General features: G+C 54.2%; 10 protein-coding genes across 10 annotated transcripts; 4 read left to right on the top strand and 6 right to left on the bottom strand.

The window, feature by feature from the left end:
• Positions 1-1,786: 1,786 nt before the first annotated feature.
• On the bottom strand, positions 1,787-2,053 carry CGCA056_v014866 (uncharacterized protein; the record flags this gene model as incomplete). Its single annotated transcript, XM_037330108.1, has 2 exons — positions 1,787-1,897; positions 1,952-2,053. 2 exons carry the CDS (start codon positions 2,051-2,053, stop codon positions 1,787-1,789), a joined length of 213 nt encoding a protein of 70 aa, XP_037171761.1.
• Positions 2,054-2,522: 469 nt separating this feature from the next.
• Positions 2,523-4,419, top strand: inda1-1 (Amino-acid permease inda1; the record flags this gene model as incomplete). The annotated part of the gene is made up of 4 exons (XM_037330107.1): positions 2,523-2,816; positions 2,872-2,929; positions 2,988-4,108; positions 4,162-4,419. The coding sequence occupies 4 exons, from the start codon at positions 2,523-2,525 to the stop codon at positions 4,417-4,419; spliced, it is 1,731 nt and encodes a 576-aa protein (XP_037172331.1).
• A 2,277-nt stretch (positions 4,420-6,696) lies between these two features.
• CGCA056_v014864 (uncharacterized protein) lies at positions 6,697-8,216 on the top strand (the record flags this gene model as incomplete). Its single annotated transcript, XM_037330106.1, has 2 exons — positions 6,697-8,118; positions 8,214-8,216. 2 exons carry the CDS (start codon positions 6,697-6,699, stop codon positions 8,214-8,216), a joined length of 1,425 nt encoding a protein of 474 aa, XP_037171760.1.
• Positions 8,217-8,568: 352 nt separating this feature from the next.
• CGCA056_v014863 (uncharacterized protein) lies at positions 8,569-9,855 on the top strand (the record flags this gene model as incomplete). Its single annotated transcript, XM_037330105.1, has 3 exons — positions 8,569-8,861; positions 8,913-9,190; positions 9,245-9,855. 3 exons carry the CDS (start codon positions 8,569-8,571, stop codon positions 9,853-9,855), a joined length of 1,182 nt encoding a protein of 393 aa, XP_037171605.1.
• Positions 9,856-10,455: 600 nt separating this feature from the next.
• On the bottom strand, positions 10,456-11,651 carry CGCA056_v014862 (uncharacterized protein; the record flags this gene model as incomplete). Its single annotated transcript, XM_037330104.1, has 3 exons — positions 10,456-10,798; positions 10,857-11,344; positions 11,400-11,651. 3 exons carry the CDS (start codon positions 11,649-11,651, stop codon positions 10,456-10,458), a joined length of 1,083 nt encoding a protein of 360 aa, XP_037172462.1.
• Positions 11,652-14,388: 2,737 nt separating this feature from the next.
• On the bottom strand, positions 14,389-15,507 carry atf1-1 (Transcription factor atf1; the record flags this gene model as incomplete). The annotated part of the gene is made up of 1 exon (XM_037330103.1): positions 14,389-15,507. One exon carries the CDS (start codon positions 15,505-15,507, stop codon positions 14,389-14,391), a length of 1,119 nt encoding a protein of 372 aa, XP_037171759.1.
• A 3,275-nt stretch (positions 15,508-18,782) lies between these two features.
• Positions 18,783-20,277, bottom strand: aurO-0 (FAD-linked oxidoreductase aurO; the record flags this gene model as incomplete). Its single annotated transcript, XM_037330102.1, has 2 exons — positions 18,783-19,270; positions 19,320-20,277. 2 exons carry the CDS (start codon positions 20,275-20,277, stop codon positions 18,783-18,785), a joined length of 1,446 nt encoding a protein of 481 aa, XP_037171758.1.
• A 699-nt stretch (positions 20,278-20,976) lies between these two features.
• Positions 20,977-22,636, bottom strand: CGCA056_v014859 (uncharacterized protein; the record flags this gene model as incomplete). Its single annotated transcript, XM_037330101.1, has 3 exons — positions 20,977-21,784; positions 21,834-22,242; positions 22,300-22,636. The coding sequence occupies 3 exons, from the start codon at positions 22,634-22,636 to the stop codon at positions 20,977-20,979; spliced, it is 1,554 nt and encodes a 517-aa protein (XP_037172352.1).
• A 133-nt stretch (positions 22,637-22,769) lies between these two features.
• tropG-2 (Short-chain dehydrogenase/reductase tropG) lies at positions 22,770-23,650 on the top strand (the record flags this gene model as incomplete). The annotated part of the gene is made up of 2 exons (XM_037330100.1): positions 22,770-23,470; positions 23,521-23,650. The coding sequence occupies 2 exons, from the start codon at positions 22,770-22,772 to the stop codon at positions 23,648-23,650; spliced, it is 831 nt and encodes a 276-aa protein (XP_037172353.1).
• A 534-nt stretch (positions 23,651-24,184) lies between these two features.
• Positions 24,185-24,414, bottom strand: CGCA056_v014857 (uncharacterized protein; the record flags this gene model as incomplete). Its single annotated transcript, XM_037330099.1, has 2 exons — positions 24,185-24,290; positions 24,341-24,414. 2 exons carry the CDS (start codon positions 24,412-24,414, stop codon positions 24,185-24,187), a joined length of 180 nt encoding a protein of 59 aa, XP_037172356.1.
• Positions 24,415-25,181: the final 767 nt, after the last annotated feature.

The raw sequence follows: 25,181 nt of genomic DNA, 5'->3' as shown, positions 1-25,181 counted from the left end.
ATCTGCCCATGAAGCAATGATGGCTGGGATTTGCGTGCCATCCATCTGTTAGCTCGCGACGGCACCTAGATACCTGCCGCTAAACCAAGAATAGCGCCATAATGTGGTGTGGTTGGTGTGGTGAGCAAACGAACAGCAGGTTGGTGGCGCCGAGAATGAGGGGGCAGACAATCCCCCAACCCACCATGGCTCATGTGTCTGCCACACCGAGAACGCTGAGCAGCCGCATTGATGGCATGTTCGAAACAAGTCTGCAAATGGGATGAGCCGGGTCGTACCAACACCACCAATCCCAAATCGCATTGCCACCTGTCAGGTCGGTCCACGATGGTTCCGGCTGTGTCTCTGTCCTATCGGAAAGCATCAGCTCATCGCCAGACGTCATACCGAAATTCTGTCATTGCCCTATCGCGATGGAGAGGTGCCCGTACGACCAGTCAGCCAGAAAATTGCATCCCACGCCGCGGTACCCGACGAACTGGTAAGATCACTACCGGAATGGATCTTTGATGTCAAATGGTCAGCAATTGGTGATGAATGCGACAGATATAGCTGCGATAGGGCATACACCGGCGAAGACGTGGTGCTGTCGTGTACACCGCGTTGCAACTGAGAGACATCAACTAGGGGGTGGGACCCAATCTCCCACCCTCCCTTGCATTTTACTGCAGAACTTGCTTCCCAGACGCCAGGCTTCGAAGAGTGCACCGTCTTCGAAACGAAACGCACTGCACCACCTAGTGTAAAAAGACCTTGTGGCCGTCGCCTGACCTGCCGTGTGAATTGGAAAAGACACGGAACCGCGCCGGCCAGGATCAACAAGAATGACGCTGCGCGGGAGAGCTAGGCAATGGCACAAATGGCTGTGAGCGCGAGCGTGAGTGGTCGTGACAGCTAGCGTCAAGCCGACGCTAGCACTTCCACGACCTCGATGTTGACCCTGTTCTCCGTCTCCTGCACGACGTCGGGGGTGATGCAAGGGTGAGGGAAACCTGGGGCGGCCAAGATCGGCCATGGCCCACCCACGCATGCATCGATGCATACCCGGGCCAGCCAGCTGTCTGCAGCAGGTTGAGCCAACAAGCCAGCTGTGCTTGGCGATGCAAGGTCGCGAGAGGGAGTTGCCATTATCCATAGGTGCCGTGCCCAGCTCCGAAGAGCCGCTGCAACCTTGGATAACAGCCGCACAGAAGCTTGTGGCTTGTCGACAGAGATTTCCGCCTAGTGAGCCTCCTCCTTCTCGACGTCTGTGTTGTCCAGCGATGTTGCGCATGACGGTCGACAAATCAGCAAATTCCATCCCAGCCAGAGGGTAGCGGTTCAGATTCGTCCCCAGCGTGCTGGACCCGGACCTAGACTTCTTGGACCTGGACCTCTGGCTGGCCCCCTCTCGCTGCCCAAACCCAGTCGGACAGTCCCAGAGACTCGTGCTCGCTTCTCCTCTTGCTCCATTTCCACATCCAAGTTCGAGGGAATGAGGGCCGACTGGATCCTCAGATAACGTTGAGGAGGCAGCGCCAGTGGGTGAAGGGAGGGGCGGCCACTTTTTCGGAGCCATTTGCTAACGGCTTCAAGTGACGCCCTGCCCATTGGCCAACCAGCACCGCCAGCGCTATCTGCACGCTCCAAATATTCAATCGCCCGGATGGGGCGCTGCCGGTGGAGAGAGTCTGGAGAGCAGATTGCCAATCCAGTTGCATGGTCCTCATTCTCCCGAGTCCCTCGTTCATGTTCCCCCTCCTGTCACCCGGAGGCGTGCGTCTGTCTGTCTGACTGTCTCGTCGTCTCAACCCCCCCCTCCCCCCCCCCCTATCTGCTGCGACTTTGACTGTGGCTGTCGCGTAGGCAGGGCTTCTGGTACCTCTCCTGGCAGCCGAAAAGAGCTTCGTACCCGCGCCTGGATCCCTCGTTAGCGCGCCATGCACCTCGGATAGTTGTCCGCCTAACTCACCTCAGCTCTAGATTCGACACCCGGTGTAGCTTTCGCTGGTTCCCGCAGCGCGGGGTACGTATCCTGAGCACGTCCGAAAGCCAAATCGCCCCCATCCCACATGATACTATGCGACAAGTAACGGGGTCGTTGTCTAGGATGGCCTGCCATATGCCCGTCCACGCCAAGATCTGCGTCTCTCGCCCGTCGAAAGAGAGAGGGGGCAGGCCCGGCAAGACACAGGCCTCATCAGAAGACCGGCCCCAGACCCTCGCCTCTTCTGTCCCATGTGTAATTCTCCATCGTCAACGGACCACAACCTAGCGGCCTTCTATGCATGACTGATCCGCTTGCCGCCCTTGACAAGAACCCTTAGTCGTTGCGCGCCGGTGGTTGTCTCGTTCTGTTTTCCTTCAAAAGGACCTGGCCTCCCCCGTCCCATCTTCCCTGAGATCGTGCGGTATCCCTCTCCTTCCTTTTCTCATCCCCCTCGGGTCTCGCTCCCGTAATCTTTGTTTTTGCAACAGACAACCGAGTCTGTTCACCCCTCACAAGCCTTGAGTGATACAAGCCTTGTCGACACATCATCACCATGTCCTCAGACGGGGTCACCCCCACCAAGGTGCTCGAGGCCGATGAGAAGGCCTCTGGCAGCCTTCCCGGATACGACAGTGGCAGCGGAAACGCCATCCGCGGCGACATCCACGAGGAGAGCTGGGCCACCCGTAACGGCCTGAACGCCGAGTCCTTCAAGAAGAAGGAATATGGCCGCGGTGTCGTCGAGCTCGACCGTGCCATGAGCACTCGCCATCTGCACATGATTGCCATCGGTGGATCCATCGGTGCTGGTTTCTTCGTCGGTTCCGGTGGCGCTCTGAGCAAGGGCGTGAGTATTTGTTGTGACAGATGATATTGCGCTCTTTCGCTGACGAACTTTCTAGGGTCCTGGTTCTCTCTTCATTGATTTCTTGCTTGTTGGTATCATGATGTTCAACGTCGGTAAGTGTTGGAGAAGGACCTTTCGCATCGCGCAACGAAAGCTAACGCGCCGCAACAGTGTACGCCCTCGGTGAACTCGCCGTCATGTACCCTGTCTCTGGTGGTTTCTACACGTACTCGACTCGCTTCATTGATCCTTCCTGGGGTTTCGCCATGGGCTGGAACTACGTCTTCCAGTGGGCTGCCGTTCTTCCTCTCGAATTGACAGTTTGCGGTCTCGTCATCGGATATTGGGATAGCGAAACCAGCGTCGCCGTCTGGATCACTGTCTTCTTGGTCGCCATCATCATCATCAACGTCTTCGGTTCTCTCGGATATGCTGAGGAGGAATTCTGGTCAGCTTGCATTAAGCTGGGTGCCACCGTCATCTTCATGATCATCTGCTTCGTCCTCGTCCTCGGCGGTGGCCCCAGCAGCGGTCGTTACAACACCTACCAAGGCGCGAAGCTGTGGTATGACCCCGGTGCCTTCCGCAACGGTTTCAAGGGCTTCTGCTCCGTCTTCGTCACTGCCGCCTTCTCCTTCTCCGGAACCGAATTGGTTGGTCTCGCCGCTGCTGAGGCTAAGAATCCCGTCAAGTCGCTGCCCGGTGCTATCAAGCAGGTCTTCTGGCGTATTACCGTCTTCTACATTCTTGGCCTCTTCTTCGTCGGTCTGCTGATTCCCTCTGACGACCCTTCCCTGCTGTCCGAGTCCTCGTACTCTGATGTCAAGGCGTCTCCTTTCGTGCTTGTCGGCAAGTACGCTGGCCTTGTGGGCTTCGATCACTTCATGAACGTTGTCATCCTTGTGTCTGTTCTGTCGATTGGTGTGTCTGGTGTTTACGGTGGATCGCGTACCCTCACTGCCTTGGCTCAGCAAGGCTATGCGCCCAAGATTTTCACCTACATCGACAAGTCTGGCCGGCCTATGCCCTCTGTTATCGCTATCCTCATCTTTGGCCCGCTGGCTTACGTCAACCTCAACGCTTCCGGCCCCGTCGTGTTTGATTGGCTGTTGGCGCTCTCGGGTCTCGCCGCCGTCTTCACCTGGGGCTCCATTTGCCTCGCTCACATCCGTTTCCGCAAGGCGTGGGCCTACCACGGCCACACCGTTGACGAGATCCCTTTCAGAGCTATTGGTGGTGTCACCGGCTCCTGGATCGGTCTCTTCCTCTGCTTCGTTGTGCTTGCTGCTCAGGTATGGTGTTATCGACTATTGTTAATGAATGCAAAATGCTAACCGAGGAACAGTTCTACACTGCCATCGCCCCTCCCGGCACGAGCGAGCTCAACGGCGTCGAAGGCTTCTTCAAGTCATACCTCGCTCTCCCTGTCGTTATCCTTTTCTGGGTTGGTGGCTTCGCCTGGAAGCGTACCGGTTGGCTACGCACCTCCCAGATGGACGTCGACACTGGCCGTCGTGAGCTTGACTGGGACGAGATCCACGCGTACCGTGCCAAGATTGCTGCGATGCCTGCATGGAGACGTGCTATCAACCACGTTTGGTAAACGGGAGAATGATTGTTTGAACGAGAAAAAGAACGGCTCCCGGGTTGCACTAGCTCAGTGTCCGGGGCCATGGCAACTTGCCATTCCATGTACATTGTAATGCAGGACCGCCCACCATCGATTAGAGGGGTACCTGCTGGAACATACACGTTCCCGTCTAGTCATTTCTTAGCAAAATCAAGATACCACGAGTGTTTTCACCTACCTCATGCTAGTTGGCCCGTCTCTATGATGTTGTGAATGTCTCCAGCTGGATTGCAGAAGATGCCGTTGGTTGCACCTGGAAGAAACATTCGAGGGCGATGAAAGAAGCCGCTGGCGTCTTCGTGGGGGCTGATGTGGTGGCTTGGAGTTCTTATATACCGCGACGGAAGGGCCAAGACAGCCAAGCGGTGGTGGTGTCTTATCTCTTTGGAAGGTGCCAGCTCAGCCATCTCCCACTCCAGAAGCAGTGGCCGGATAGGCTAAATGGCAATCAATCTTGGGAGACAAGGGCCCTGTCGAATGAGATGGCGCGGGGAGGTCTTGGGGTGTTTGGGGGTTCGTCTTGGGTCATTGGCAAGGAGATAACGCCAGACCACCCAGAAGAGCAGGTCGCAGGGTATCTTCGGGGGTTGTCGCCAGTGTTGGTCGGGCCGGTTCAATCGATATCTGCTGTCGAGGACTCGTTGGCGAAGCCTTCGGGGGAGCTTGCTGGAGGTTCTAGCCGGATCCAGTGCCTCCTCCTCTTCGAAGGTGCAGGGCCAAGGGGTCGAGATAGCTGTAGAGCCATATCAATGCCGCTCGTCTGCTTGATCGCGGGGGTAGTGTCTGGCGTGTCGGGCGTGACGAAGATATCGGCTGTCAAGGCCGAAATGACGGGTGAGGTTCCGACGATAGCGATTTGGTGTTGTGTCGCGGTGTACGTGGGAGGCCGAAGTCGGTGAGGTGTTGTTTCTTCCAAGATGGAGGTGCTTCTTGGACGTCCCCGACCATTCGAACGACTGGAATCGGATCAAGTTCTTCCGGGTCTATCTAAATAAATTTCATTGTTGGAAAGTGCGAATGAAAAGTAGCAACTGCGCTTTGTGTCGAGGAAAGAGCATCACCTCCCGTTTGTTCCTTCTGTTCCCAGCCGTCGCGTGGTCGGTGGCTCCCTCCAGCTTAAAAGGCGTTTCCTGCTAGCGCCGCAGGGTGTCAAAGACGCCTTAGAGGGGACGCCCTTCAGCGTCCCCAGAGTCAAATTGCCCCATAACTTGCTGTCATTATGGCGCCCTTTGGGGACATGTCCTCCACAACGACCCGCTAACGTCAAGGCTGAACCCCACCGGTCCCTCTGTAAAATTTCCCCTTTCGACCCTCGGGGAAGCTTAGGTTCTGCTTCTTGTGACATAGGTATGTAAATCATCCGCGTATTCGCCATCAAAACCTCGCATTTTCCTCTTATTAACTATTGAGATATTGCGTCTCTCCATCTTTCTTCCCAGCCATTCAAATGCTGCGTCAAGCGATGGCATGGTTCCGGATTGGGCGTTGGTGCTTCATCCGGCTTTATTGGACAAGACATCTTCAACACTCCGAGGCTTCCATCATCTGATTCGTCCAGGAACATGTTTATTCTGATGGAATGCTCTGCGTCGCTGAGAACTCGGCCGCTTGCTACAGTCAGTTCAGGCCTCGGAAAATCATGAAGCGTCAGAGAAGCTACCTACTCGTAGCCTTCAAGAGTGGATGACGATGACGCAGTGCTTGTGTTGCTGGCCATGATGGTGAACGAGTGATTTGGGATGAGCCGAGAAGCTTCATAAGGGCCTTGAAGCGAGCTAATTATACAGGCCTCGGATGTTGAAACATTCGTTGAACTCTCACAATATTTCAGAAACCTCATGTCTCCATGTTTTGCGAAACAGCGCAAGCAATCTCACCGAGACGGACCGGTGCCATCCCTTCGGACCAACGAGCTGCACCGCACGGCCGGGCAACGGCGTGGAAATTAAGTGGAGGCACCGCACTCGGCCAAGTGGGTCCCCTCAGCCGCAATGCGCCCCCGAGTTTTGCGCAGCGGCGTAAAACTCGCGCCGCTCAATCCTCACTCATAAGCCGCTTGCCCCTGACATTGTCAACCTCTCTTCACTCACATCTGCACCCCAGCTGTTAACAACCTTTCACGAACCGAAGCGTAGCATCGTTTGGTTTCCGATACTAGATGCTCATACTGGGCTCACAGCCGTCATACTTGGCGCCACTTTTGCTTGCTTACCCCGCCATTGACCCCGTTCCAGGGACGCAACGACAATCATGAGCCCCCCGCCAGAAGAGGGCAAGGCCCAGGTCCCTCACGACGAACAATCGAAAGGCAACGACGAAAGTGACCGCAATGGCTCACCCGATGCGACAGATATCAGCCCTGAAGCTGAAGATGCTGGCCCGGACCTCTCTGTTTTCGACCCAGAATTCGTGAGCGTTGAACCACAGCATCCGGAAATTGACCCATCCGAGTCGGCCCAAAGTCCGAAGACAAAACTCGAAGAGCAATATCGAAGACCACGCTTTGAGGACATTGTTCCTCACTGTTCCGACAACGGAACTATAGCCACATCTCAAGCATCCAATGCCAGCACACCTAGTGAAACAGCCGTCAAGGACGAGGATTCTTCCAATGAAGAGGGCTCATCCAGCACTCACGATGAAGACCCTGACGGAAACAAAGACCCTCCAAAGACTGTACAGCGAATGATGGTCGACAGTGTCATGACTTCCTTCATGGACTGGCTTGATGTCAAGCTGAAGGTGAAAGGAGAGGAGGAGAAGAAAAATCTTTCGAGTCTTCCTTTACTGGGGGCACCTCAACCCATGACCGAGGGCCTGAAACCAACCCTAAGTCCTCGATTCACAGCTCCAATGCCAGTCCCAACGGGATTCGCTCCATTAAAACCCTTGACTGGTGCCTTTGGCTCTGGTCAAACTTCAGGCACGGATAAGGCAGCAGAAAGCTACACTATCATACATGAGAAGCAAAGCAGTATTGAACGTCCGGGGCTTTCGAAAAAGGAAGAAAGAGCAGAAGACGTCGAGAGGAAAAGAGCGAAGCTGGGAGGGCTCAGAGCGACCAGAGAAGGCCTGAGAAGTGACAGAGAAACCCACAAAGAGTCTCTCGTCCAGTCTCTGGTCGGTACCTCGTCGACTGCAGCATCGAACTCAGCTTCATCCCGGGACGAGCCCAGGAGACTCAGACGTTCGTCAAGACCAGTGGACACACAGTCTGCACTGAGAACCCTTTCTTTGTCGGAGGAGCCTGCTGAAGATGAGCGGGACAGCACGATGCCAATGCTGGCATCGCCCCCTCCACCACCCGCTCCCAAGGCGAAGTCTTTCTCGTTCTCAAATTTGTTGAAGAGAAGCAAGAAGAAGAAGGGTATGGAAGAAAGTGAGGAAGAGAAGAGAGGATCAGGTCTCGAAAAAGCGGAAGAGGAAGACGAGGACGACGACGATGAGGAGGTCCTGTCTGGAGAAGCCGCCGCATCCGAGGCGGCAACTAGCCGAGGGGGTGAAGCCGTGGAAGAGCTCATGACATACCCGCCGACGGTATTGGACCTCGACTTTGAACCCAGTGAAAGTCCGCCGTCTGCAGGGGGGCCACCCCCCATGCCTGCTGCTTCAACAAGCTACGAGGTAGCAGAAGAGGATCTACCTACTTCAAATAAGTCCCCAAAGGCACCAGTACATCATAGGAGAAGCTCTGCGAGGCTCAGGAATGAGAGACGGCTCAAATTGCCCTCGCTGGTCTCTGATGTCGACTCACCGGCGCCAGCCAGTAAGGTGGCAGCCGAAGAAGAGGATGAGCGGATACGTGAGCGGTTACGTACAAGGTTCGAGCGCGGAGGTTCGGCATCGTCGCCGGGTTCAGGGAGAAGATCTGGGGCTTCATCGAGGAGGAGGGAATCATCGGCCCAAGAGCCTCCAGGTGGAGCTGCACTACGAGCATCGGCACAAATGCACCATCCATTAGCCATGCCTTATAGTGACATGCAATCCGAGGACGATGCGGTATTTCATCAGTTGACCGAAAACATTCCAGTCGATGGCAATGTAGCACAAAGACCATCTCCCGGTCGCCACTACAGTCGCTCGTGCGCGGTGGATCATTCAGCAAGAAGAAGATTGCCCGCAATGTTGGGGGCAGCTGCGACCAGCCAGACACAAGATCCAAAGAGTCGCAAGAGGAGACCTTTGGCATCAAAGCGCAGCAGATTGGATGACAAGGACATCGGAAACGAAGACGAAGAAGGAAAGGATGGGGATGGAGATGGGAATCGTCCGCCTCGCGCCAAGCTTCCCAAGGTTCAGGAGGACGAAGTCAGCGGTGCGAAGCTGGCTTGTCCTTTCTTCAAGCACAATCCGCGCAAGTATAAGAACCAGCGTCCCTGCTGTGGCCCGGGGTGGGATCACGTTCATCGCATCAAGTAAGTCGTCGCCATCGCAACATTCAGACGGGATGCTAATACACGGTACAGGGAGCACATATACCGCAAGCACTCACTTCCCAAGTTCTCCTGCCCCCGTTGCTCTCAACCCTTTGAGACTCAAGCAGACCTGCAAGCCCACGCTCGCTTGCCTACTCCATGCCAAGTCAAGGAACCGGAGGTTTTGGACGGCATCACCCAAGACCAAGAAAAGAAGCTTCGGTCGCGGAAGAAGACCAGCGGTAAAGAGCTCACCGAAGCCGAGAAGTGGACTCAGGTCTACGGCATTCTCTTCCCAGACGTCAGAGAGCGAGAGATTCCGTCCCCATGTAAGTCAAATATCTCCTCCTTACCGACGGAACGCACCAACTGACGAGCTTCAGACTACAACACAGAGGACGCCCAGACGAATCCAGGCGGATATGAGGACTACCTCCGTCGCGAACTCCCCACTCAGGTCCGCCGACAGCTCGAGAAGGAAGTCGAGCAGCAGCTAAGCTTCGTCGAGGAAGGGATGAAGCAAAAGGTCATTGAGATCGCGCGCAACTTGCAACTCTCACTGTTCAAGAGCTACCAGCAGATTGAGACTCAAGAGAGAGACACCGAAGGGCCCCCACCGAGCGCCGGCTACATTTCGAGTTCTGACTTCGTCTCGTTCACTGCGACGGATACGTCGCCGTCGACGATGACCACTGCCGGCACGACACCGGAGATGCCAGACCCGTTGGAGATTTTCGGCGGTGACCCCGCGATCCCGGATTTCAACTTTGATTTCTTATCCCAGGATCCGTCTGCTCAGTCACAAGGGCACGAGAAATCGTCTGATCCGGCGTTTGGGATAGACCCATATGCTACGTCGGGACCACCCACGATTCAACCGGGCATGGAGATGTTCGGAGGTCAGCAGTTCGGTATGCCATATTACGATGTGGAGGGCTACGATGAAAGGCAGGGCACAGTCCGAGACATGAGTGTGCTCAGCTATGCGCCCTGAGATTCAGGCAATGAGTAATGACTAGTATTTTGAGATACCCTTCAATATCAGCACGAGATTCCCATAGCGGGTTTTTGTTTCAATTACCAATACGATGCCAAGTGCTTGAACACCCGTCGGATGCGGGCTGCTGACGGGAACCGGGCTGTTGGTTCTAGCCAAACCTCTTAAACCCGGTAGGGTGTGCAGTCTGATGTATTATTCTGCCCCGGAACAGGCCCGTTCGACCTCGTGAAACAATTGTAGCGCTTGGCACAGCTGGCGCCGTTTCCAAACACCCTTCACTCATTCCTACGGCCATCTTCCGCTGAAGAAGCCAGATCTTTCTCCCGCTAGTCTTGGCTGAATGGATCCCTTCTAGATGCCAGCACCAACCGAATGGTCTACATGTCGTCTGATTTGGCCCTTCGGGCGCTTCCTAGCGCGTACCATTCAGCTGGTATTATTACAGCCGAGTGTTCGCATCAGACTGCAGAGTGCGACGTCAAAACCTGCTTTAGATTCAGCACGACGGGCTACGAGGGTCACTGCAGTCGTATGAAGAGTTTTCTCATTAGACTCGTGGTATCATTGAACTGCTCCTAAAACCCTAGACTCCTGTCATGGCGATGTCATAATATGAATCGGCCGTTGCTGATTTACCGGATCAGAGCGCCATACACTAAACTCGACCGTCTTGCTGATTCCTCCCAGAGGTTTTGGTGTTTCGATCCGCTCAAGATCGACGTCGGATCTCGAATGTCCACTGCTGCTGAGGATGTTCACCTGCGAACTCGTCCGCTTGCCGCCTCGGACCTCCACCACTCTCTCGCTTTGCTGCGTCGCCGGATCCCAGTCGTCTGGCTTCCTGCCCGTGGTGAACCCTCGGAAAACCGGGCGGCTTGGACAAGTCGGATCGTACACCTGAGTTGTGAAGACCAACTTGGATGCCAGTACGTCGATGCTGGATGCCTCTCATTAGTGGACATGTCTCACGCATGGTAGAGATGCATTTGACTTACAACATAACGACGGGGAAAAGACACTCCAATGTGTACGCAAACCTATCCAATTGGCTCGCGGCATTTGTTGCGCTCTGAGCCGTCGTCTGAAATGAGTACGTGATGGCCCTCATCGTTCCAAGGATAGCAAGCGTCGCAAGCCGGACCTCCGTACTCCTCATGAGGTACTTGAATAGACCACCTTTCAATGCCGCTCGGATCGACGTAGATTTGACCTCGGCAAATGTCTTCAGTAGAAAGAACGCGCTTACGCATTCCAGCGCTGCGATGAGCACGAAGTAGGCGATGTGAAGATTGTTTACCGTGCTCTGCAGATTCGTGTTTCCACGCAGAATAAACTTGACGCGCGAGGTGGCGATCATGATCCGAAGCGCGACGAGGGCAGCGACAATGATCCAAAACAGGCTGTTGAAGATCCTCCATCCCCGATCCTTCAGTATCCTGCGCAGGAGCACGTAGCTATAAAACGATAGCCCGACCTCCTGTATCTGCCGCGTTTGTCAGTCTGGTCCCCGGTGCTGCTCAGTTTCTCCGCAGACGAACCAGCCAGAAGAGATCCCCGAACGCTGAAGCGGCGGCCTTGTTCTTCAACCCGTACCCTTCGTCATAATATGCGTAGTAGCAGAGACCGTTTGCGATGGCTCCCGCCGCCGATGAGATGATCGGTACCACAGTGATCTGAGAAAAAGTCGTGATCCCGACGATGAGGAGTCCAAAGAAGACGTTCGCAGCGCCGATGGTGCTGAGAATCGACCAGCTCAACTCGAAGTAGACTGGTAGTATTGGCGTCGACATGATGCCGCCGATGGAACTACTGCGTGGCTGCCGGGCTGGCGCATGGCGTACGCGGAGCGGAATGGGTGGCATTGGGAACTGCAAGACTAGTGAGAAAGCGGCTGATCACAGGCTTATAGGCCACCCAAACCTTGCAACTGCACCTTAATCATGAACAGGTTGGATCCACTAGGCGCGTCTATTCCCTCTGAGAGCCGTCCATGATGCCTCGAGCTTAGACTTTAGCGACTGGGAGGGGAGAAACAGACGGAGCTCCATGGGGCGGACACAAACTACGCCTGGTGAAGGATGTTGCCTGATGAGGAGCTGTCCGCCTCGGCCACTCCTTGCCTCTGGCACGCACATAGAAACCTTCAAAACCTTTGGCCGCAGGTATGGCACAGTTTGCCGGGCTGTCTCGCTAGAGGTTGCTCTTCGGGTGCTGGGATGTACCTTCCGAGAAGCTCGGATTGAGCGGAGAATACGGGAATGATCAACGTCCGGAAATATGTAGTAGACGATGCCATGTGTCTTGCATAGGATAGGGATGTATCACAGAGCGCTTATCAAAAGTCAGCAAATCTGTTGCATGGAATTGGAAAAGCCAACTGTTCATAAACACCTAGGTCCAGCGAGGCTTTTGGTCGCATAGTCCCATAGCATATCGATGCCGCTTAGCGGCCCTAAGATGATGGGAGGGCACATGGCACAGTCAGATGGGATGATTCGCCGAACATGTGAGGATGGATGCCCTCCATCAACTACACCACTGTATACCGACTGAGGGCGGATAGAAGTTCCACTAACGGCAGCATACTTCCATCGTACTAGAGCAAACAATAAAGCAACCAATGACAGCTTCGTGAACTTTAAGCTGCCGCTGAGCGGTAGCCCGCGTCTCACCTTACGATTCCATATCCAGCTGTCAGAGTTTCGTGGCGCGGCACTTGCGAGTTTCCAAAAAGCTTAAAGCGACCCTACTCCTCCCGCTGCTCAAAGAACTGACATGGAAAGGTCCTTGCAGAATGATGTGCTACTCGGTACCCACTCAAAACGTGGGATTGTTGGTCTAGGGGGACGCCATGGTGGCGAATCCAAAGACCTTCGGGGCGGGGTCTAGATGTAGGATGGAACCACCATTTTGTCGAACACATGCTGAGATGCTGCAGGTGAAATGTGGAGATGGACCCTCCTGTATGCGACTGAGACGACCGGTGGCCGTAATGTTAACGACAACATGTGCGATTATGAGATGATCTGTGTTGACATGCTTAGCAAGCTCTTGGCGGAGTCATGGTGTTAGTGTACTTCGTATTATCACACCAACTCGTAATTCTGATGGCTGCCTCCATCTCTAACACTCGAAAACCTGTTGGTTCTGCATCCATTACCTAACTGTTGGCCCGGGTAGTGGCCGGGTTTCGACTACGCGCACGTCTGAAAGGCACACATCAGAAGGCCGAGCTCCTGGGCGGGTTGGAACACGGGCTCAGACGCCCTTTCATTGGATGTATCCCACTGGCAACACCTTGATGCCAAGTGAACAGCATGTAATTGGATCGCGAGTCGTGCCTGTTCCGCATTTTCACGGCTTCGTCTGATCGCCTGGGCCATCTGAAAGAACACACAAATGCCGGCCCAAAGAACGACGATGCCGACCCGTCGACTCAGAAAAGCTCGCATCCCGTCAAACAGCCGGCTGGACATCGGACTATGATTCCGCTGTCCGAACGAACAGGAAAGAACATAGGTTGGATAAGAAAACAAACATTTGAGTCTATTTTACTGGTGTGGCGGCAATGAAAGCCGTACTCGACCTACTTCCGAGCGAGATGCCCGGTTTGGACCGAATAGTATGCTTTGAAATAGTCGTGAACAGCGAAGAAATCACGTCTAGACAGAAACCAAAAAAAAAAACCCTTGACGATGAACTCAGTAGCCCTTCGTATGAGCGAGGCCTCGGTGTTATCTGCTCGGGCATCGGAGCTACTCGAGGTTTCAAGTCCCTCAAGACACACCAGTCCAACTGACACGATCGAACGCCCTTTCGTGAACGACGACTCAGCACGTGCGTCTTCATAGGGCTATTGCGAAATGGTGTTCGCGATGGGAACCTATCCGAAACAGAAACCTGTCGGGTCTATCCTATACCTCCGCGCGCCCCGCGCGCCCCAAGTGCCGCACGAGAGATGAGGCAGTATTCGTTATCCCACTCCCCGCGGCGACCTGCCATCGAAAACTCTCGAATGATTCGCGTAGCGCGTCTGCACTTGGCTGACAGAGATGGATGCGGTCCCAGGACACACCTTGCTCGTTGAGTGTATCCATAGCGTCTGCGCCGCTTAGCCGTCGTTCACGGTTGTTGTCAATTGAGTCGATCGGGTCTCCATGGTCCGTCGTCCGGTGCGGCGGCCGCAAGCACCGCCGAAGATTTGAAGATAGTTAACACCAACTGGTCGATTGCCAGCTAAGCAAAATTGATGGAAGGTCGCAGAATTCAAGTCATTGATCTCATTAATTCATATCCCAGTGCTAAGCCATGAGGCCCTGGACCTGTGTAGAAATAATCCTCTCCAAGACGCCCACGCTGAATGTCGCAATTCCAAACGCCCTAGCTACAGATATAATTTTGGTAGCAAACTTTTCTTGCCGGCCTTCCGGACTTCGCTGCTTTTTGTCCTCAAGAATCCCAGAAGACCTGCCAAGCTAATGAGATAAGCTGGCGCAGGTCGATAATACCTCTCCTCCGTTCGTCATCCTAAGCCATCATGAACTCCTGCGATTGAGCTCTGCCGCCATGAGCGATGGAGGCATCGTCGAGCATCGAGAACCCATCGTCGGAACCTAGTGCTGATATTTCGGATTTGCGCTTATCATTGTCGAACATGTCCCAGTCCATTGATGAGTCTCCTCCGACTGCTGTGTTGCTCATCGCTGCTCCCGCATTGGCCGTTGTCGCATTCGCCGCCATGCTTGACGAGACCAAGTTCTGCGCAGCGCCCGAGATGTATTCTTCGATGAAAGAAAATCCGCATCCACCATGCTGAAGAACCATATTCTTCAGCATCAAGATCTCGCTCCGCAGCAGAGACGCCTCAGCGTGTAGGCTCTTGTTGACATTTTCCACAACCACCTCCTGCGACTGCAGCTCATCGATCCCCTTCTGCTTCTTTTGCCGGCACTTGTACGCAGCCTCTCTGTTGCGGGCGCGGATGCGATTCTTTTTGTCTTCGGTGGTTTTTGGAGCCTTGGCATCGTCGGCGCCGCTCGCGGATGCCGTCGAAGCGCGTCGCGCGGCTGCGGACTTCTTCTGCACCTTCGCTACCGTCGATGATGTGGCCGTCGCTGGCGCGTCTGCCGCTCGTGTCTTGGGCTCTGCGAGACGAGGTCTGCCGCGCCGCCTCTTTGGCGAATCGAGTGCTTCTCCCGGCAAGGGTTTCGTCTCGTGCTCGGGGCTTATGATCAAGGGGTCGACTGGAGGAGACTTGATGTTCGAATTCGGCGGCGATAGTACGGAGCTCACTGGAGACAACAAAGAGTTTGTCGCGGACGAGTCCTGCCACACATGAGAGCTCCGTGTTGAGGGGGACGATGTGCTGTCGGAAATGATTGACGCCGCGTCGGGTGCTGAAGTCAGGGCCAAGGGCGCGACGAAGAACTGAGGTGCAGTGTTGGCAGCCTCATTCTCTCTCTTGATATTCAATTGTCGCTGGAAGTAACAATCCGCTTGTTGCTGGTCCGGTTGATGTTGTCGTATTTGTTGTTGCGTGGTATATTCGTCTGTCGGGATGGCGAAACAGTCAGAGAGTAGATCGTCAAGTGCGCTGCTCGACAACCCACTTTGAAGTACACTCACACCTGCTGAGCTTGAATTCATGGTTGCTGAGCTCTGTGGCTTGTGATGTTGCGCCGGGGCAGACAAGGTTTACCAGGGTATCTTGGCCTGTCAGGATATGGTTGGCTAGGTTCGGGGCTCGGAATAGCGTCGCTCTCAGTGTGACCGTGCTCTATTTCTTGCCAAGGATATGGAACGGAGTACTGAGGAATTGTAAATGTAAATCAAACAGTATTCAATCCCGAGGCTAGTGTGTCTGTAGATTGGCGAACATATGTATATGGCATTGCGAAGGGGGCGAGAAGAGGAGGTCCTGGGTACTTTATACAAATCTTTCGCGGGGAGCAGGATCCGGACTCCAAGTCCGGTCTTTTGCCTGGGACGAAAGCGACAAACAAGAACAGGCAGGACAGTAGCTCAACAGGTGGTGGACAGGCAGGCCTTTGCCAACTAGATCGAATCTGGGCTTGAGGAGTGATACTGTACAAGGGATGGGACCAATCAGGTAGCACAATTGAATCTCAACAAGGTCGAGGAGCATGAGCAGCCACAATGCCGAGGGGGCTTGTGGATGGGCATCCCTCATCGAGATACTAGACATGCCGTGTCGCGCTTGAAAAGACCGCGTACCCGTGCAGGACCAAGCCACTTCCAGGCCACTAGGACGGTCCAAAAGCACATGGAACAGTTCCAGAGGCAGAAATTGAAAGAGGGGCAGCAGCTTGTCAGCTAACACTGTACAATGACGACTGATGTCCCTCCAACGCCATCTCGACGTCCTGCTTTCGTCGTGCCAAGGGAGGGGCCCCGGAGACAACCTCCGGACAACATGACGCAACTCATTGGGCCGCCACCGCCCGGAAATCCATCTGGACCGTCGGCCTCTCTCAACGGTCAGTCTCTTCCCCACACATTGTTGGACATTGACCAAGCAATGGATGGAATGGGGAGCCCGTGGTTGATCGGCCGGGAACTTCTTAATGGCCCAGCTCTGGCGGCACCAGTTCACACACTAACATGCCACTAGAATGGAATCGTGTGCCCAGTCTTCCTAGTATTCCCGGTGTTTCCAGTGTTCCCAGGCACATTAGACACCCCTCACAAGACACCGCTCCACGAGGTGTTTCCCATTCCCGTGGCATCCCCACCTCTTGCTCCCATCATCCCACGCAAGTTGTGCAACTCGCCTGTTTTCTGCCACCCTCCACAGAAAGCGACTGTCCACGTTTCCCGAGTTCCCGAACGTGCCAAATGATTGGAGCTTTCCACCCTGTTAGTCAAGAATTGTGGCTTTGAGTGGCGAATACCCTGGTCTATGTGGCACATCCAGCACCCCCGAGCCACATATCCTGCCAATGAAGGTCTCTCGGAGAGCTTTCCATCGCACACGTACTGTCTCGAAAACTCAACAAACAAGCACATGAGCTTTATCGCCCCCGTGAAGATCTTCCAGCACAACGTCACACGCGCCATCATTGGGCGACGGAACTATCTCCTCGACCCCGTCGGGAGCCGCACTATCGCAACCTATCATCTTGGTTTACTAGTGCTAGGCCGCGCACAACCTTCGGGGTTCTCTTAGTGGGCGGGGCAAACTCCGATGGACTTTTCAAATCTCGATCTGAAGAAATCCCATGCTATCCACCCGGTGTATCATGCCGCGGGGATCGTCAGGTTGTCCGGAGAAGAACCTCCTGAAAATTCCTGCAATTGCCTGCCGCAACTGACTTGAATGTTGGTTTCCAGAGCTTTCTTGTTTTCTATTCTCCCTTGCCCCCCACCCTTCAATCGTGTTCCGTCTACCGGAACATATTGGAAACAATCAATGCCGACATTTCGGGTCTGAGCGCGTTTTCTTTCGGCTTCCACGATTGAAGATCGTGATGAAGACCAACATTTGTTGTTTTCAACTCACCCACCGCCTAGTGCTGGTGGTCACTGAATCGGTCGGCCCAATGCAAAGGGCCAACAACGTCATTCAACACGCGACCGAAGGGTCCGACGCGATCGGTCTGTCGGCATTTGAAGCTTCAATTGACGGTCTGGGCTCGAACGGGCGGTGAATTCTTGTCTAGCGCACCAACTCACCTGCCCAAATCGTCAATCGCGAGCATGCCAATGCCAGATTCAACCTAGGCCGGCCGCATCTCCCGTCGCCGGCGTTGAGACCATTTTTCCAACTAAGCTGAGACTTACCAGAGACAGGCTGGAAGAGGAAACCGAGAGGCGCTTGTTGCTTATGCTGCATCGTGGTCTTGAACCTTGTGTCCCACTTGCCGACCTTGCGCGCCCAAACCCGTCGATGGATGCTCTCCGGGTCGATTGCCAGAAATCGGTCCGGCTGCCGTTCTTTGCGCCGTTTGTGTGCCGGGACGGTGCATCGATGCAAGCCCAATTGCGGGCCCGAAAGCTCCGCACTCTTCGGCCCTCGACCCAAGCACACACTATCATCCGGGCTTCTAACAGATGAAGCTTATCGGAAAGAACACTTGTGAAGCCGTGCAGCTTGCTGGCGGGAGTGGCAGCGTGCGGGTTGACCTTGAGATCCATGACGATCGCCAGGTTGCCCAGATTGCAGCTCTTCTCAGGCCAGTCGAACCCAATCACCGCTCCCAGAGCATGTCTAGGACGTAGTAGTTCGGCTGAGAATCTGGGGCAACAAATCGGCACGAGTCTTCACAATGCTTTCACGGGAGGCCACTTCGTGCTAGATTCAGGGGGTCGTCGACGGGCGCGTGTAAAACATTCGAGATTTCCCCGCAAGGTGAGGCTTCACGGAGAAAATCCCTGAAACCAATCAGAGTTATAGGAGGAGCGGACCACAACGGTTGTTGGCCGTTTGCGGCTCCTGAGAGTCCCTTTCCGGCCCCCAATTACTCGTTGAACGCCAACTCATCATAGAGTTACAAGCTCATCACTGCAGGACAACGTTCAGACGACTGCCGAACGCGGTCTCGGCCCAGATCAACCAGATCTCCTTCCGAGACATCCAGGGACATTCCACTCACCAGGGTTGCCGGGTTGGGTATTTATGCCTTTGAGATGCACCCAACAACCTTGCAGGGGTGTTGAATCAATGGTCTTTGAAACTTGGCTCACGTCGAACGCAGCATTGAAGACAGATAAGATGTGGCATCGCGTCAGTTCGTCAGATGATCTTCCCATCAACTGCCAATAGCGTCGATCGAATCTTGGTGAGCTAGAAGTTTGTTATCACGAGTGGAATGTAAATGTCTTGATCGGAACCATTTTCAAGCCATTCCCCGGCCCGAGGAGGCCTCAAAGCAGTCGTCCCGTCGGCGGCTGAACGCCCGATATCACAACAGGTCCAACCGCGGATATCCCGTCCTGAAGACGTTCTCAGGGTCGAACTTGTTCTTAACCCCCTTCAACCTCTCCAGCGTCTCCTCTCCGTAAGTAGCCACCCAATCTATATCCGATTCAGGAGACAAGTTGCGGTAGCCGTAGGGCAGGGTCAGACCCTTCTCCTTCAACTTGGCTATAAGACCGTCATTCCACTCTTTGTAGCCTTCGAATTCCGTGGTTTCACCCTGAGCATCCTGAACGCCGGCATTCGGGTTGAAGATACGGTGGCGCTTCCGCAGCGGGTAGCACGCCTCCGGGTTCGGCTCTAGGACCCTGCCGTGAGCGCTGTGAATGACGTTCGCACACCACGGACCGGGAGGAGGGTTGGCGGCGATGATGTTGTTGATTTCTGGTGTCATGTACTCAATAGTACACACTCGAGGGTAATAATGAGTGCCTGACGGGTTGGGAAAGGAGCTGAAGAATCCGTAATCGGTAGCTGTGGGTGTCAGCGCTTGTTGTATACGACAGGCCAGGATGCAACCTACTTTCTGCTACGGTGTCTAAGAGTACCGTTCCGAGAGACTTGATCTTACGATGAAACTCCCAGCCCTCGTCCAGGTTACCATCAGTAGGCGTCCATACGAGGAAGAAACTCAGGACGGGCCCGACGCCAGGCATCGCCATGTGAGTGATCTCTGCCGCGGTATTGATAGGCAAATCTTTCTCCATCTCGCTAAATTTGTTCAAGACCTGGCCGGTCTCAGAGTTCGGGAATCCTACGAGACCACCCAAGCAGGCCGTCTCAGGATACACCTTGAGTCGAAGCTCGACCACGATACCGAAGTTGCCATTGCCGGCACCGCGAAGCGCCCAAAGCAACTCCTTTCCGTCAGGGTGCTGGTCAGTGTCGACCACTTCGCCGCTCGCGAGCACCAATCGGGCTCCCAGGATCTGGTCTACACCGAGGCCATAGAAGGCGCTGGAGTACCCGTAACCTCCACCCGTAGCCCAGCCCGCGATTCCAACGCCCGAGCACCACCCGTGAGGCGTCAGGAGTTTGTGTTCATGAAGGAATTTTGACAGGGCGAGGCCTATGATACCGCCGCCGACATGGACCGACTTCCTGTCCTCAGCGACGACAGCGCTGTCAAGGGCGCGGAGATCGATCATGATGCCATCTTTCCCTTGGTTTTGGGTGAAGCTTAGGTCGTGTCCACCAGCTCTGATACCGAAGGGCAGGTTCTGCGCCTTTGCTTCTTGAACCACGGCAGCGACCTCGGCGTCTGTTCTTGGTCTGAGGATCGCCAGAGGCTGCTTTGTCGCTGCACCGTTGTAAAACGGTCTCACGATCACGTAGGATTCTGACGAGGGTGTGTATATGGGCAAATCGGGATGTTTCTCGGCGAAGCCTTGAAGCTGGGGCGCATCTTTGACGATCTGTTCTGGTGTTGACCCCTCGGGGTTGGAGATGCGGAATTCGCCGGTTGCTTCAAGTGATGCCATCGTGATTGGTCTCGTCGGTATCTGTGTGCGCCAAGTTTCTGTTGCAGATTCCTTCAACGAGAGGGTAGCCTGCTTTTATTTACAGCCTGCACTCTTAATCAATCCAACAGACCCCTCACTCCAACGCAGGTCGGCCCAGATCACGACGTGTTGGAACAGGGGTCTTCCGGACCCTTGAATGTAAAGTGTGACGGATGCTCCTCTTGAAGAACCGAGACGCCCAATCGCTGTCGTTGAGAAGTGGATCGCGACACTTGCAGGTTGCCGAGGGGCTAATGCCGCTCACGTCAGCTTCGGATGTTGCTCGAGTTGAGAGATTCCATTGACAAGGCGCTAGATGCCGCGAGTTATTGGAACTCAGTGTATTATATTGGACTAGGCTTTATCAGGCATATTCTAAACGCTCGATGTGTTTGCGACCGAAAGAAAAAAGCATCTCAGTTGAAAGCAAAAGCCCGTTCTAACCAGACACCAGTTTACCCGCCATGCAGCCCCGCTCTCCCGTTGGTCCAACATATCATGCCGGAGATGCACTCTGAAAAGGGACTTTGGTAGTCAAATGGTACCCATTCTGTGAGGTCTTTTCTCAAGTGGGCTATCAGTGCCGCTGAAGAGTCGATATTGCAACGGCAAGCTGCAGAAATGCTGCAGGGTCTCCGAATGTGGCGCGCCGTACCTGCACCGCCGATGTACGACCCATCATGTTAACACGCGTTCTTTTTCGCCAGTCATGCGATGGAGGACTTGATAGGATTGATCGGAAAGTTCGAAAAGAACGTCGACGTCTTCCGACTCGGCTCCCTCATTGGCAGAAGAGATCTGAGCCACGTGCAGCACCAACTTTTCGAAGACTTTCACACCCTTCGCGTCGTGGATTTTATCAATCCACAGGACTTTTGCGAGATTCTCCTTTGCTTTTGGCCAGGTTTTTCCGAGTGAATTGCGCAGTGAAGCCAGCTTTGGTAACAGCCATACATCGTCGTTGTCATCGAACACGGCCGTAGACCCGATGACTAGTATCCAAACTAGTAGGAGTCCCGATGAAGGTGTTTCCGCTCGCGACAGGTCGACTGCCTGTAGCGTCTCCCGAAGCCTGTTTGACAACCAGACGAACCGCAATCTGGCACCTAGAATGTGGAGATAGAGTGTCGCAATGAAGCCGAGCATGGCCAGACGCAAAGATTCCGCCACGGTATCGTCATCCAGCTCTAGGTAGAGCAGCCGATACTGGATAGAAGTCATCAGTTGTTGAAACTTGATAGGGTCTATCTTCTGTGTTCGGAACAAGATTTTCACCATGGCAGAAAAGTCTTGTAGGTCTTGGAATATGTAACCCAGTCGGAGATCAAGAGACTCAACAAAGTTTCGTATAGGAGAGGACCCTTGTGAGGGTGTAACTCCCCCGGGTGAAGGACCTAGAGTAGAGGCGAATGCCGGCTCGTAGGAAAGGTTATCGCTAAAGTACACCGGTCTCTCTCCTGTGATGAGCGACCAGCCGATATCAACGCTGATCTGGGTAAGCTTTCTGAATAGAGACATCGCCACGGTAGACTCACCGACATATCTTTGCAAAGAGCTGTAAGTTATGCCTAAAGCTCTCAATCCCGCCTCTTAGCTTGACTATTTGCCGGAGACCAGCAACATGCGCAGCTGATGCCGCATGATCTCCGAACATCTCCGCCACCATGCTCATCGTCACGATTGTGGCTACTGTTGAGTCGGCGATTGCCATTTCTTTGGATGCGATGTTCTCGTTCAAATAGTTCAATGACTTGCAGATATGGTAGTTGGTTTTCTTGCTTCGCTTACTTCCCAGAAGCCAGTCATGCAACATCGCGACAGTGAAGAGGACGGAGTGTAGATAGGCTGGATCCACCAGCAGCCAATGGAACCACGGGGTCTTGCTTGCGTCGAATCGAACGCACCACTCAACAGGGTACATGGCTTCCTTGATAACGGCATAGACTAGTGCAAAATGAGGATAAACGGACTCGATTTGCGAGATGGTGGAAGGCAACCTACATTCAAACAACATCTCTCTCGAGCTCGAGTCAATCTCATCTGCAAATGGGCACGCAAAGACGTCGAAGGGGGTACGCAACAGCCTCAGAAGACCCTCTGGCTCGTCTTCACCACTCGACCAGGCAGGGTCTTCTATCATCAGGGGGCTCCATGTCGATTGAGGCACCGTTGGCGCGGGATCTGACGTCTGCACACTGTCTGTCGTTGTGGGGGGGCTGTGACGGTTCGGCACGACCCGCGTCCGCGTTGGGCGAGTGTTCTTTCCTCGCATGACATGGCTCCGGATCAACTTGCGGTCACCCGAGTTTGGCACAGTGGGTTTAACAATGAAGGCCATGTGCGCCAAACCTCAAATGCCTCCGAAGGACCTCTCGCTCTCCGGACAGACTGCAATTATCACAGGCTCCAACGTCGGGATCGGGTTGACTTGCGCGGAGATGTTGCTGGATCATAAACTGACCCACCTCATCATGGCCGTTCGATCTCAGAAGAAGGGAGAGGAAGCCGCCTCAAAGTTGCGCCAGGCGCATCCATCTGCCAAAACTGAAGTTTGGCCTCTGGACATGATATCGTACGATTCCATCCAACAATTCGTCGACCGGTGCTCCGCGCTTCCACGCATCGACTTCGTCATCCTCAACGCCGGTATCGTGAAAGAGCATTTCCAGCTGTCGCAATACGGGCATGAGGAGTCAGTTCAGGTCAACTACCTGTCAACAGCACTCCTAGCTATTCTTTTGCTTCCAGTCCTGAAAGCAAAGAAGGTTGATGGCAAGGCCCGGACTCTGTCCATCGTCAACTCGGGTACATCCTTGATGGCCAACTTCAAGGAAGCCGACAAAGCACCTCTTCTGCCTGCCTTTGACGACGAGAAGACTTTCAATAACCTCGAGCGGTATCCAAACTCGAAAATTCTGGGCCATTGCTTCATTATCAAGCTCGCCGAGTACGTAAGAAAAGAGGACGTCGTCGTCAATCTCGTCGATCCAGGCTTGACTAAGGGAACAAATCTGCACACCAACCTGAGCGGCATATTGAAGGCTTTCATGGGAGCGGCCAAGGTCCTCACCGGAAGATCACTCGAGCAAGCCGCATCGACCTATGTCAATGCCGCTGTGGTGAGAGGGGAAGAGACGCATGGCAGCTTTCTCATGGACTGGGAGATCTCTCCGTAAGTTTACCATTCAAGTAAGTAAGAACTTAGCTAACATGACTGTCAAGATTCGCCTCCATGCTTTACGAAACAAAGGGAAAGGCAGCCACTGAGCGCCTTTGGGAGGAGACCATGGAAGAGCTCGAGTTTGCCGGGGTCCGTTCGATCCTTCGGTCCATGCAGGCAAGTTCGCGATAAGAACCGGGCGATTCTCAGGGAACTTTTGACCCGCCAGTCTGGATCGCTCTTTGGGATGCTGCAGTTGGGTGGTATGCATGGCGTTTGGGCGTTGATCGATCGTATCGAGGCGATAGCTCTGTTGGATGTTGGCCACGGGTTTGGAGAGAATGGGAATAGACGGTCCTCTCATGTTCGGGCATGTGAGCAAATAGATCTCGTTGGTACTTCGTCGCTAGCTTCGTCGCTAGCTTCGCTTCCAGAATAGAAATGATATTCTCTCTCGAACCATTCCATGCATGCCTCCATCATACCCTGCGAGTCCGACGAAAGTTCTTCGAAAGGTCTTCCTTGGCGGCGTCAAAAGTTCTTGATCCTTCTCACTTGAAAGAAGAATGGGAAGTCTCAAACAACACAGTTGTTGGCGGTTGTATACTACGGAATCACTGCGCTAGCCTGATAGTCCTGGGCCAACCTCCCAGATGGCAGGCGTGGAGTGTTTTCGGTTCGTCTTCACAGCTCTTGGCCAGAGTCCGGATGAGATGATCACACAGGCTACGAATGTTGGGGGATGTTCTCAGCCATAAACAGTGGGACCAACAAGCAATTTACATCTCCGAGGAACAGATCAGCACGGCGTCTGTTCGCTGTCTCCGAGGTTCTGGCAATGTTCTAGGCGAGACGCATCAAGTCCGCACCGAGTTGGCTTACATGGTGATCTTGACGCTAATCGACCTGGTGGCCATACGACCAGTTTGTGATAACAGGGGCCTGAATGCACTCATGCAGCTGATTGAGACCTTGAAGCAATTTGGAGGGCACCCGATAGGCTATCACCGGCTCGAATTCCACACGCAGAGTTCCCTCTCAGCTCGCAACTTCACGATACTACCCGAAGATCTGGAAATAGCAATGACATCGCGGAGGGAGACAATCAACCAACAAAAGTCTCGCACTCGCTCCATTAGTCTCTCAAGGACCTTCCGCAAACTGACGACCCGGTACGATGGCCGATTCCAGCCATGCAACCGATGCCAAGCGGTCGGGTGCACTCCAGACTCCCAACAGCCTGTCAATGCATGCCAAGAATCATTATCAGTCAGGGATAATGAAGGGGGCAGTCCCCGACCAATCATTTAAGCTGCGATAGCAATTCTGCTCAGAGGCATTTGAGGAACATGGTGGACTCAGCTGGGGAGCTGAGGTTTCTTGGAAAAGACAGACTACCAAGACTTCCAAGACGGCAACATGTGCCCAGACGGAGCATTGGCATCGCCAAGTCAAGACCTAGAAGCCGCCAACCGAGGCGGCGTCTGAAATGTTGTGCGCGACCCTGGGTCTGAACTACGACTCAATAGAGTCTTTGATGGTACTTTGAATCCAGAAAACTGAGATGCTGTAGAAAGTTCCCATCACAAGCTCCGAATGAAGAAGGCCCCTTCTACAGAGCCGGAGAAGTGCTGAAAGTATGCCCCGGGCGAGTCAGTGTATCTCGCTGCCAAGCGCGCCACCGCGGTGAATCGGTTCGAATACGGAAGCTTCCTTTGGCCGG

The sequence above is a fragment of the Colletotrichum aenigma genome (assembly GCF_013390185.1).
Source record: "Colletotrichum aenigma strain Cg56 chromosome Unknown KSG_Cg56_contig10, whole genome shotgun sequence".
NCBI classification, from domain to species: domain Eukaryota; kingdom Fungi; phylum Ascomycota; class Sordariomycetes; order Glomerellales; family Glomerellaceae; genus Colletotrichum; species Colletotrichum aenigma.
Note: the sequence above shows the minus strand (reverse complement) of the source record. Positions and strands in the feature narration are given on the sequence as shown.